The sequence below is a fragment of the Hyperolius riggenbachi genome, chromosome 1, assembly GCF_040937935.1.
Source record: "Hyperolius riggenbachi isolate aHypRig1 chromosome 1, aHypRig1.pri, whole genome shotgun sequence".
Lineage (NCBI taxonomy): Eukaryota > Metazoa > Chordata > Amphibia > Anura > Hyperoliidae > Hyperolius > Hyperolius riggenbachi.
Window position 1 is genome coordinate 432157204 of NC_090646.1, and position 13275 is coordinate 432170478.

At 42.4% G+C, this 13275-nt stretch overlaps 1 protein-coding gene across 5 annotated transcripts in view; it reads right to left on the minus strand.

Moving 5' to 3' along the window:
• FANCC (FA complementation group C) overlaps positions 1-13275 on the minus strand; it is a 335897-nt gene that overhangs the window by 49906 nt on the left and 272716 nt on the right. For all 5 annotated transcript variants that reach the window (XM_068237424.1, XM_068237405.1, XM_068237432.1 and 2 more), the window contains one exon: positions 1699-1751. In XM_068237424.1, the coding sequence (XP_068093525.1) occupies positions 1699-1751 (53 nt within the window). The remainder of the gene's footprint in view (positions 1-1698; positions 1752-13275) is intronic.

Sequence of the window (13275 nt, forward strand, 5' to 3'; positions counted from 1 at the left end):
ACATTTTCATCCTTATTCCTTCTATCCTATAAGTTCCTATACTTGTTCTAATGGGGTCTGTCTAACTGCAGCCTTTCCTAATTGCACAGTGGCTGTATTATCTCTGTTATATGATCTAATCTTCTCTCCTCTGTGGGGCTGAGGCAGTCAGGCTGGAATGTGCTGTGCTGCTTGTGATTGGATAGAAGCTATACACACCCTCTCCAGGCCCCCTGCACACTCTGTATGACTCACACACTGTGCTCCTCTCAGCCTATCACTTGCTATGTCTTTTGTTTGTAAACACTGCATAAAAATGGCAATTACAAGCCAGGATTGCAGCAGGGAGTGGCAGAAACAGCACAGAGGGGCCCAGGAGAACATAATGAATAGAATGGTATGCTTTTTATTGTAAGGATTTTAGAGTACAGATTCTCTTTAATGGAATAGTGTACTAAATATGCCAGTGAAGTTGTCAAGTGAAAATAAATGCAGTGATACACGTAATGTTACTGTACAGGGGCACATTACTGCAAGAGTTTACAATGCACCTGAAGGCATTTCTGGAAATGAAATCATCTGCCTTCAGAAAATAATGTATCAGACAAGCCATTTATACATATATCTCAAAAGTATCCACTACACATGGCCTAAAATGCAAAGATTAGCACATTGATAATACAAACGGCATAAACCAAACTGACAGTGAGTTTTGTTTACTTGTGCTTTACCTACGTCTGAGATGGAATGCTTCCTGTTTAAAGAACAATTCTTAAACATTATCTGCTTGGTGATTCTAACTTATTCTATTTTGAAAGGTGGCCGTTAAAATTTTTTTTAACATGTATCTCAACATAAATAATACATTTCTTCAAAATGGAATGTGTATCTAAATAGCAAAATATATAATATACAGTGATGTGAAGAAACAAACAAAAAAATAAATAAAAGACACCCCATTAAATATTCAGTTCTTTATATTAACTGTTTCCAAATCAGTGGCTGGATAGTGTACTGGTTAAGGGTTCTGCCTCCGACACAGGCGATCTGGGTTTGAATATTGGCTCTTCCTGCTCAGTAAGCCAGCACTTAATCAGGAGACCTTGGGCAGGACTCCCTAACACTGCTACTGCCTTTAGAGTGTGCCCTGGTGGCTGCAGCTCTGGCGCTTTGAGTGGACTCAAAGCGCCAGAGCTGCAGCCACCAGGGCACACTCTATAAGAGAAAAGCTCAATATAAATGTTCTGTGTCTTGAAATCTACACCCTGTTTAAGACGTGATATCCATGCCAGGGAAAAGATTTCAAGTACTGCGCCTCATGCTCCCGCCGCTGCAGCCCACTAGCCCAGCTGCTGTCGGTATGACTTCATTGACTCCTGACCTTGTAAAGAATGTGAGCCAATTGGCTCACAGTGATCACTGGGTCAGGAGGCAATGAAATCAGCTCCTGACCTGCTAACTGAGCTCTGCGAGTGGGCTTCAGCGGTCTAGTGCGGCATGAATGGTCAGAGAGATGGGTCTGTGCGGTGTGATGACTGTGAGCCCCTCTCTTTTACCCAGAAGTCTCTGGTCCTTAAGGGGCCAGAGACTTTTGGTACTGTTAAGTGGTAATGTCTAATTTTAGATAAACAACAAAAACTACCCTTGATTTAGTCCCTAAACTAAAGATTTATATAAAAAGAAAAAGATTAAAAAAATATTTAATGGCAATAGACTTACCTGAATATATTGTCAGTAAACCTAAAAATAGATGGGTGACAAGCAGCTTTTGGCTATGAAGAAAGAACAAGAAAGTACTGATCAAACACTAATCATTACAGCATACATATCTAAAACAAAAAATAATAATAAAACAGATGTAAAAGAGAAACAAAAATTGCACTGCTTTCACTGTAACACAAACCTGAAACTGTATGCACTAATGTATTCTACATGATCATGTGCTCCTTTCCTATGACATCCTCGTAGTTGTATTACTGGGCCTACCTAAACAGTCTAAAATTGCATGATCATGAATTTTATACAGTTTGCCTTGTATAGCTTTGTCCTATATCGTATAACCATATTATATAGGTCATCATTGTATGTATTTATTGTCCAGCGCTGCGTAATATGTTGGCACTTTATAAATAAACAATAATAATAATCAATGATCCAGTACGTTGCAGCGAGTTATGGGAGGGGGAATGGATTGGAATGCCGGGTGGAAGGCATGGACCTGATGACTATCACATGGTCACCTGGTGTAGAATAAAATAAAGATATCTGCCTTCTTGTTTTCCATTTAATAATGCTATTGAGAGAATTTTTTTTTTTAACTCTGCAGCGGTAACTAATATAATTTAATATACAGAATTTATCAACATTACCTTCTAAGGGGGTACACAATGGATGAATATGCATCAGCATAAATAATATTATCAGACATAACATTCACGGCAGACTTGAAGTCTACTGCATTTAAGGAGATTTCAAGTTCTGATATCACTGCCAAAGACAAACACAATGTCCTCCTGCTAAAAACAGGAAGCAGCTCACATGACTCCCAGAGGCTACAGAAAAGGGAGATTTTGTACAGACTACTTCTCCAGAAGTGTTGAAGACATCCTATCTGTCTAATGCCATGAAAAATGCATCAATGTCACTGTTGACATAACCTAAGGACACCAAACTCAATGCAATAGATTTCCACCTTTTTTCAGATGTGTTAAACTGGCCTTAATGTAATTTCAATAGTATGTGACTATGTGATTGGCACTGTATATACTGAAAGATATTGTATAAAAAAGATAATGTACAATTTATTTGTGAAAAATAGGAAGACACGGGGCTACTGCACAAAGTGTTAGCAGAAAAAAATGTTGATGATATTCTAATACAAATAATATACAGTTCCAACATGGTTTGGATGTTAAAACACATCTATAGTATAAAAAATGTTATTTCATGGTAACAAACACATCCGTTGTGATACGGATACATAGAGAACCTAATTAACTAATTTATACACTCTGATCATTAGTATTGCCTTTTTAAAGTGGTATGAAAATCAAAATTACATTTTTGCTCTAAAACCTAGGTTCTCAACGTGCGGTACGTGTACCCCAGGGGGTACTTCTGACGGTTCCAGGGGGTACTCAGACTTGCTATACTTCACCAAGAATAACAAATTTAGAGTTTTAGAAAATGATAAATCCCATTCAAACAACACCAAATTAGTATTTTAGCTAAATAAAAGCAATAGTAAATGCTTGGAAATTGTTTAGAACCAATTATCATGTAATATGATACATGCATACATTTGTCTAAGGGTACTTGCCGTAATGTTTACTATGCTAGGGGGTACTTGGCGAGTACAGGGTTTTAAAAGGGGTACATACTAATAAAATGTTGAGAAACACTGCTCTAAAACATTAAACACAAGAAAAAATAAAACATAGAAAACATAAAAAACAATGCTCTCATGTTATTAACATGCATATGTACACTTCACTGAAGCTAATTGATACTATTGTTGGTTGCAGGAAAATGATCAGATTGTTTTGTAATTAACTAATTGCTGTGCAAACAAAGTAAACAAAGTTCTCTAATTCCCCCTGGATAAAGCAGAAGATGTTTTGCATTGTTTACACAGGTTAGTATAGCTCAAGTCATCCTGATTATTTTCATAGGGCAACAGCAATCTTATTAAATTAGCTTTTGAATGTAAAGGTTTGGGTATTAAAAATTCCAGTAGCTTCAAAACCATTTATATCTATTCCCTTTCATTTTCCCAACCCCTATCACTTTTATGCTGTGTTTAAAGAACAACTATCAAAGAAACAGTTTTTCTGTAAAACCCACCTTCCTATAGAGCTTTTACCCAGCAACATTAAAATGCTTTTCAGAGGTTTCTCAGCACAGCCTGAGTGAAAAATAGCTTCATTTACTCAACTGAATGTAACAACTGTGTCAGCATTGAAAGGGGGGGTGGGGGCAGAGCACACATACAGAGATGCAGGTGATTATTACTTACACACATTTGAAGCTATATTACTCTTATCATTCTGAACTCCTTTTACTCACAGTTTTACTGCTAGTGAGGACTGTCTCTGTATGCTGGATGTCCTGGGCTCAGTCCTCTATAGTAATGCCCACAGTGACTCTTTTCTGTCATTTTTTTCTTCACACAAATGAAAAGATGAAAAAAAAAGCCCCTGTATTGCTATGTTCTAGTAATTACTGGAAATATATGTGGCATTTAGAATTTTAGCTAACTTTGATAGTTGTCCTTTAATGCTATAGACAATAGACAAAGTTTGAGCATCCCACTTTAAAAACAGGAGGTATTAAAAAATTATGCTTTTCATAAAAAAGTATATTTATCAAATAGAGATGGGAGTCAATTTCATTATAACCCTGGGATAATATAACCATCCAAGGACAAGTTATAGCACAGTTACAGTAAAGTTTAACAGCCATTTATTCACAACATACAGCGGTTTCAGACTTGCTGGCCCTTGTCAGTGCAAAATGTTGAAAACAATGGCTCTTATGGAATATAGCTTGAGAAGCAATGAAAAAGGATAACCCCAAGCATAAGAGTGAAAGAAACACCTTGTTTTATGGATCTAGGAAAGAAGCATTTAAATATCTGATTTAAAAAGACAGCTCTGCATTCATCAACATTCATTCTTTATTAGCTGCTTAAAATTATCAAGAGTCAGGTGCAAAGTCTTAAGGTTGGGACACACTAGAGCGATTTTGGGCATGTTTTTGAAGCTCTGACAATCCCTGGCCATCCAAAAAACACTTTGCTATTGTAAGTCAAGAGTGTGGAGCCCACTAGAGCATTTGCGATTTTGGAAATTGCAATTGCAGGACATGCAGTATTTTGTGGGCATTTGGGCTCCAATACAAAGTACAGGGTGGGCCATTTATATGGATACACCTCAATAAAATGGGAATAGTTGGTGATATTAACTTCCTGTTTGTGGTACATTAGTATATGTGAGGGGGAAACTTTTCAAGATGGGTGGTGACCATGGCGGATATTTTAAGTCGGCCACTTTGAATCCAACTTTAGTTTTTTCAATAGGAAGAGGGCAATGTGACCCGCTGATAGGAGGGAAGTGACGCGGGCAGGTAGCGCCGATGCGGAGGAGGCGGGGGAGTGGCGCTGACTGACAGCGCATAGGTAAACATTGTGCTGGCGACGCGCTGCGTGTCGCCAGCACTGCGGGGGGTATAGCGGCGCTCAAGGGGGTCCTGGAGGCACACTATGGGGCAACGGAGGCTGGTCTTAGTGTGCACAACCAGCCTCTGTGCCCCAGTAACATAATTAAATCCCACCTCGGGTTCTCTTTAACCTCCAGTAATCCAGAGGCAGGCTCGGGGAAGAAAAACGCAGATCAGAGCTGTATCCCCGAGCCTGACTCGTGGTAGCCGCTGGGAGCTCTATACAGAGTATAGCGCGCATTCCCCGCGATCCAGATGCTGGCATCCATTCTCCTCCTGGTGAGAGTGCCATTTGTTGACATCGCACTACAGGGTTACAGCGCCACCCGGTGGATGGAGGGAGAATTGCAGTGCTGGTTCCTCAGGAGGTGAGTAAGTGCCTGGCTGCTGCAGCCCTCTCTAGAGGCATGAGGTTTTTCCTGGTTTTAGGGTCTGAAAGTGTGCAAAAGAATTGATCCTCTTTAAGACCCTAAAACCCAGAAATAATCATACCACCAGGGAGGTTAATCGACGGAAAACGCAGCACAAATCGCCCACAAAATACTGTCACAAAGTGCTAGCTATTGTGATTTCTAGTGTGTCCCTGGCCTTATTCGGATTTACTGGACATTAGTGATAAAAAAACACATAGGGCCTGATTCACAAAGCGGTGCAAACTTTTTCGCGGACTTTTGGCGTGCAATTTGCCGCGATTCGCGCGATCGCAGACTTTTGCGCGGGCAAATTGCGCACGCAAAAGTCCGCGAAAAAGTTTGCACCGCTTTGTGAATCAGGCCCATGGGATTTTTTTTTCTGTTGTGAAATTTTCCGCATCCACAATTAGACACAGAGCAAAGAGTGATGTCTTCCTGATAGATAAGAACACATTTTCCACCATTTATCACTATCTTGGAGGTGGTGAAAAGCTGACTGCAGAGTGGTAAACAAATAGCACAAAGCTTTTTGAGCTAATGGGAAAATAATTTGAGGCAGGATGTTTTTTTTTTTACTGAACTTTTACCAAGTGGGAACTTCCCAGATATGGAATTCTAGAGTCACTTGGGAACCCCATATATCTGGGTCACTGGTTATTAGAAAGTCCAAATACATTTCTGCTATTTTTCTTCAGGCGGGAGTCCACTAGGTATCTGAATGGAAATTTGGAACCTCAACCACCACGTCTTGTTCTACAAAACCAGAAGCCACTTCAGGCCAAATGGTGGTTTCTAAGGCCTGGAACCCACTAGCAGCACTTTTCTAAGCCTGTTGTAAGCACTTGTGAGTTGAAAACCTCTAATGACATGCCATGGGTGTGATCCCTATTGAGGACTGTGATTTTTATTAAAAAAAAAACAAAAAAAACCCGAAAAACATAGCCTTACATTAGCGAGAACTTTTCAAATTGCAAGTGCTTAAAGTGGACCCAAACCAAACATTTTTTTAATTCAAAATATTTAGTTGCACCACTCTGATACATACAAATATAAATAAACACTCCTTCAAGCCTATGAGCAATTCAGTGCATGCTTTTCACCCTTCTCTTTGCATAACTAGGGTTATACAGGTGGCAGCCATTAGCAAGTCCTCCTTTGCCGGACACCATCTACTCCACCAGTTTGCCGGATTCTGTCCTGGCAATATGAAATGAAGGGGAGAGGTTTCTCCAATAAATATAAAATATTTTATATTTGTCATCATGCAGCTGAAAAAAGGCTGCTATTTATTATTATAATTTAGAAAATAGATTTTATTTCTGAAATCGTGTATTTTTAGTTTGGGTCCACTTTAAAGGGAACCTTAACTGAGAGGGGTATGGATGTTTCCTTTTAAGCAATACCAGTTGCCGGACTATCCTGCTGATCTCTTTGGCTGCAGTAGTGGCTGAATCACACACCTGAAACAAGCATGCAGCTAATCCAGTCTGACTTCAGTCAGAGCACCTGATCTGCATGCTCTTGAGGGGCTGTGGCTAAAAGTATTAGAGACACAGGATCAGCAGGAGAGTCAGGAAACTGGTATTATTTTAAAAGGAAAATTCCATATCCTTCTCAGTTTAGGTTCCCTTAAAAAAAGTGCTGCTAGTGGGTCCCAGGCCTAAAGCACTTCTGGCAAGAAGCTACTTTATTCTGTGGAAACTGTGGACTACATATAAAAACTTAAAGTGAACCTGAGGTGAGAGTTATATGGAGGCTGCAACAAAAGGTATGTATAGTAGAATCGTCAGTGGTTCCTGAGCGGACCACATTCCAGATGAAACCCAGGTTTCATCCGGAATGGGGTCAGGAGCAGAGAGGACCCCCTAGATAGAAACAGGCAGGCGCTGGACAGCCGCACTTACAAGAGCAGTGAGTGTGCGTCCTTATCTCTGTATCTGCTGTAAAAACAAATAAAGCTAATGAAGCCCAAGGGAGTATTGCTACCACAGCAATGAAGCACTCACGTCTCTGTAGTAGCAGTAGGGTATTGTACTGTGTTGGCCATCAGTAAAAGCAAGAAGTTTTGAATCAGAATGATACCATTTATTGACTAACTTAAAAGAATAAGAGTAAGCAAGCTTTTGACTGTATATCCTTCTTCAGGCTTCAATCCCGTTTGTTCCTAGAGTGCGCAAAACTTCTCACTTCACTGTAGTGTAGCTGTCCTGTCCAGTTCCAGCATATCTGCAGGGGTCTTCTCTGTAACAATCTCCCGCACATGACTACTTGTCCAGTACAGATAACGGCAATCAGCTGCCAGCCACAAGAGCCAGGGACATACCATCATTCACAGGTATGAGGTTCTTCATTGCTGAGAACATAAAGTTTCAGCCTCCCCCTTTCCTAATGGTTCTTGCAGACCGCCAGATGTCAGATAAGATACATTGACTTTATACTGATGTGTTTTTAAAACCATTTTTTTCAAACATTTTACTTAACTTGATCTTAATACATTTGTATTGCTAGTCATACAATCCAGTTTATTTTTTAAAATATTTTCATGACTGATCTCCTCTAAGTGAACCTTCGCTACAGTTTGATAAGGGGAAGATTGCAAGCACTTGCCATCTAATAGCAGACAGTTTCTAAAGCCAGGTTTGCAGAGCTATTTAAAATCCTCAGAGCAGCAATGCAAATGTAAACCAGGACCTATCTATCTATTGCTAAATTATACAGATTTAACAGCTTAGATATAAAATATTTGGGCTAAGGCATTACATTTTAGTTAGGCTGCAATAGCCAACACATGAAATATCACTGCTTACATAACTAGCCAAGCTTCCCTGTTCAGCTGATGCAGCGTGAGAAACAATTCTGCACGCAGAGTAACGCATCAGCAATGGATGTGTATAGGGCCCAGAACACTTACCATGTTGCGTTGAGCCGACAGCTTCTGATTCACCACTGACCTGCTGCAAACTCAGCGTGTTACCGTGTGACTTCTGCGGCAACCAAAATATATTGATGTCTATACGCGACACGTACATTTTCAATTTGTTGATGTTGTCAGTGCAAGACACGTATGCGGAACCGTAAATACGATAGGGAAGCCGGGAATCCCAGTGATGTACTTCCTGTCCAGCAGGGAGTAGGTCACTGGGCGAGGGGCGTCGACGGGCGTGCATGTGCATATGACCCTGTCAGCTCATTCTGCCGCAGTGTCATATGAATTTTTGGGGATGTTGCTGTGCGATGTGAGAGCGCACCACCTTAAAGTGAAACCATAGTCAAAATATTCCCTCTGTTAAAATATACAGTGTTTCTGCTAGCGTGTTACAGTGTCTCTGCTCCAATATACAGTGTTTCAGTTTTCTGGAATTGTATCCATTACATTGCCACAAAGTTTCCAAGATTGTTATTTGAAAACTAGTCACTGTCGATGAGCGTGAGCAAACATAGAAATGAGATTTTTTTTTTTTTTTTTTTTTTGCAGGATTCAATGTGACTGTAAGCAAAGAAGAAACTGCTTTTTCTCACTGTAAGGTCGGTTGTATACCTGAATTTTGTGTTGCGGTGCCGTGCCATGCTCCTGCCACATCCCACCGCAACGCAATAAATGACAAACATATGACCCTGTGGCAACACAACGTGGTACATGTAAAAGGCTCAATTTTCTTGCCCTGATATTGTGTTGCCCTGCAATAAAACTGGGTAACGCAACGCACACTTGCAATGCAAGTGTAAAAGGGGCCTCTTTGATAGGCTCGGCTGTTTATCTAATTGCTCTGAATTTGGGATAATTGCACCATAAAACCTTGCTCCTATTAAACGGTAGACCACCAGTGGAGTTCCCTGAAGAGCTTCCAAACCTACCAGTGGTGCAGATGGATCTCAGGAGCGGACATGCACCCACCAAAAAAACCCATAGCATTACATTGGGAAGAGCTTTTAGAGGTTTCAAAAGCTCTTCCCAATATAATGCTATGGGTTTTTTTTACAAAACCTCATTGCTCCAGTGTGCACAGACACATAGGATAACATTAGCAGCAGATTTAAAAACTTAAAACGCTCAGAAAAACTCCTCTGGTGTGCCCCAGGCCTGATTGCTTATTTCAGGTGGGTGTTCTGAATACCACTGCAGCTAAAGAGCTCAGAAGACTGCCAGGCAACTGTGGCTGGATAGCATACTGGTTACTATACACTCTGACACAGGAGACCAGGGTTTAAATCTCGGCTCTTCCTGTTCAGTAAGCCAGCACCTATTCAGTAAGGAGACCTTGGGCAAGACTCCCTAACATTTCTACTGCCTACTGAAAGCATCCTATTGGCTGCAGCTCTGGTGCTTTGAGTCCACCAGGAGAAAAGCGCAATATAAATGTTATGTGTCTTGTCTAGAGAAACAGCACTCATACTATTGCACCTGCACTACAAAATCTGTGTAATAAATCTAGGTAGTGCTGCGACTGATATGACACTCACCTGTTAGCGATGCATGCAGTTTGTGCAATCTGATATTAAACAGGTGAGGGCCGCAAAACATTGTAAAACATTTAAAGGTCTGGTTTGTCACAATGACTGTCTTACTCCTCTTCAGTGTTGTCCAAGTATATCAGGGCTGTGTGTAAAAAGGCTATATGTATAGTAGTGCCCAAGTCCCTCATGCTATTTCATATACTAGGCTTACTGTCAGCTACGACCAGAGATTGCCACCACCCTTACCTAGCAAATAATTACATTTATACAAACCACAGGTTTCAAGGACGTTTTTAAATCTAGTGTAACTTCAGGTGTCTCCTGACCCTGCTGAGGATGTCATTAGTGATCCATAATGTTGAATCATTAATGGGAAACTTCAATTACTGAAAGGGTGTATGCAGCTTAAAGGGATACTGTAGGGGGGTCGGGGGAAAATTAGTTGAAGTTACCCGGGGCTTCTAATGGTCCCCCGCAGGCATCCTGTGCCCGTGCAGCCACTCACCGATGCTCCGGCCCCGCCTCCAGTTCACTTCTGGAATTTCAGACTTTAAAGTCTGAAAACCACTGCGCCTGCGTTGCCGTGTCCTCGCTTCCCCTGATGTCACCAGGAGCGCACGGCGCAGGCACAGATCATACTGGGCCTGCACAGTATGCTCCTGGTGCCATTAGGGTTGCCACCCAGCCGTTATTTGGCCGGCCCAGCCGGAAAATCATCTAAAAAGCCGTCACCGGAATTTAATTTTTTCCGGCATGTCATTTGCCGGTAAAAAGGGCCCAGGCTGCGCTCCCTGGCAACACAATTCCCTTCTCTGTTCTCGGATTGGCTGGCCGGGTACTGCCAGCCAATCACCAGCGTGGCTGTGGTTTTCCCGGCTGCAGAGGAGTGTGGGAGAAGGAGGAGCTGAATGAGTGTGCGAGCTGGCTCAGAGCAGCAGAGACAGAGCATGTGGTTAGAATGATTGCCGCTCTGCTTGCCTCAAACTCACTCGAGCAGCCAGCTCATTCAGCTCACTCACTGGGGATTCAGGCAATCTGTGTGGAAGCGAGGAGGAGTCACTCTTCAGACATGCCAGCTCAGCTGAGAGCCACGGGGTGAGAGAGAGACTGGAATCTGCAGAGAGCCCAACCCTCCCTCAGAGCAGGCAGCTCCTGGAGAGTTAGAAGGAGAGAGAGAGCGATGCCCAGCCAAACTTACACAGACAGACAGTGCTGCCTGTTGTGGCAGCAAGCAAAGGCTCCTCATTGTCATCACCCAAAACTAAAAGGCAGCTCAGCAGACAGCAGCAGCCTGAATTGAGTCTGTAGATGTGTGTATGTATTTATATAGAGCGTGTGTGCGATGTGTGTGTATATATGTATATAAAGCGTGTGTGCGATGTGTGTATGTATTTATATAGTGCGTGTGTGCGATGTGTGTATATATGTATATAGAGCGTGTGTGCGATGTGTGTATGTATTTATATAGTGCGTGTGTGTGTATATATATGTATATAGAGCCCGTGTGTGTGCGTGTATATCGAGCCCTTGTGTGTGCGTGTATATAGAGCCCGTGTGTGTGCGTGTATATAGAGCGCGTGTGTGTGCGTGCGTGTATATAGAGCGCGTGTGTGTGCGTGCGTGTATATAGAGCATGTGTGTATCCCTGTATATAGAGCGTGTGTGTGTGTGCGCGTGTATATAGAGCCCGTGTGTGTATGTATTTATATAGTGCGTGTGTGTGTATGTATATATATGTATATAGAGCCCGTGTGTGCGTGTATATCGAGCCCTTGTGTGTGCATGTATATAGAGCGCGTGTGTGTGCGCGTGTATATAGAGCGTGTGTGTGTGTGCGCGCGTGTATATAGAGCGTGTGTGTATCCCTGTATATAGAGCGTGTGTGCGCGTGTATATAGAGCATGTGTGTATGCAGCATAGTGTTCTCCCCAGAAATGTTTTCCAGCCGGGTGGTATGAATAAGTAGCCGGTTGGGGTGAGATGAGAGAATGCAGGGCCGGAGCTTCTCTGCACAACTCTGCTTACAGCAGAGTAGGAGGTGAGCTAATGACAGCCGGGTGTTCACCAAAACTAGCCAGGTGGAGCACCCAGCTAAAAGAGCCTGGGGAGAACACTGGAGCATGTGTGTGTATGGATGTATATAGAGCGTATGTGTGATGTGTATGCATTGAGAGCGTTTCCCCTATCAAAAACTGCATGCCCTCCTCCCCTTCAGTGTAACACTCCCTCCCTTACCCCATAGCAAGCATGGGCAGTAAATCCCCATGCTCCTTCTGGGCTGTTTGTACTGCCATACCCCCCCTCCCTTTCCTTTTACCTAACAGACCTGACCCTCCTTTGTGTACTTTAGCTGTTATTAATTATTTATACTTACCTGGGGCTTCTTCCAGCCCCATAAGGTGTGTGGGCTCTCTCGCTGTCCACTCTGGCTGCTCTGTTCACTTGATACCCCCCCACCCCAGTTTTCTGGTCAGTCATGTGATTCTGCACATGCACAACCTGCAGAGAGCTACAGGGGGGGTGCGCACATGGCACAGAAGAGCGTGGCTGGCCAGATTACTGGGGGGGGGGGGATATCAAGTGAATGGGGCAGCTGGTGAGGGAGCCCATGCACCTCATGGGGCTGGAGGAATCTCCCCAGGTAAGTATAAATACACCCATTAATGCTGCCTTCAAGAGACCCAGACCGAGCCTAATGCTAGGTAGACACTATTCAATTTTCTGACAGATTTACTGTCAGATCGATTATTTCCAACAGGTCTGATCTGATTTTGGATCAATTTTCCATAGAAGTGAACAGAAAATCAATCCGAAACCAGATCAGACTTGTTGGAAATAATTGATCTGACAGTAAATCTGTCAGAAAACTGTATAGTGTGTACCTAGCATTAAAGGATCTCTGACCTGAGCGAGGGATAAGGAGGCTGACATATTCATTTCCACTTAAACAATGCCAGTTGCCTGGCTGCCCAGCTGAGCTTTCTGTCATCAGTAGTGTCTGAATCACACACCTGAAACAAGCATGCAGCTAATCCAGTCACACTTCAGTCAGAGAAATCTGATTTGCTGCATGCTTGTTCAGGGGCTATGGCTAAAAGTATTATGCTAGGTACACACAATACAATTTTCTGACAGATTTACTGTAAGATCAATTATTTCCAACAGGTCTGATCTGATTGTCCGATCTTTTTTCCATAGAAGTGAATGGAAA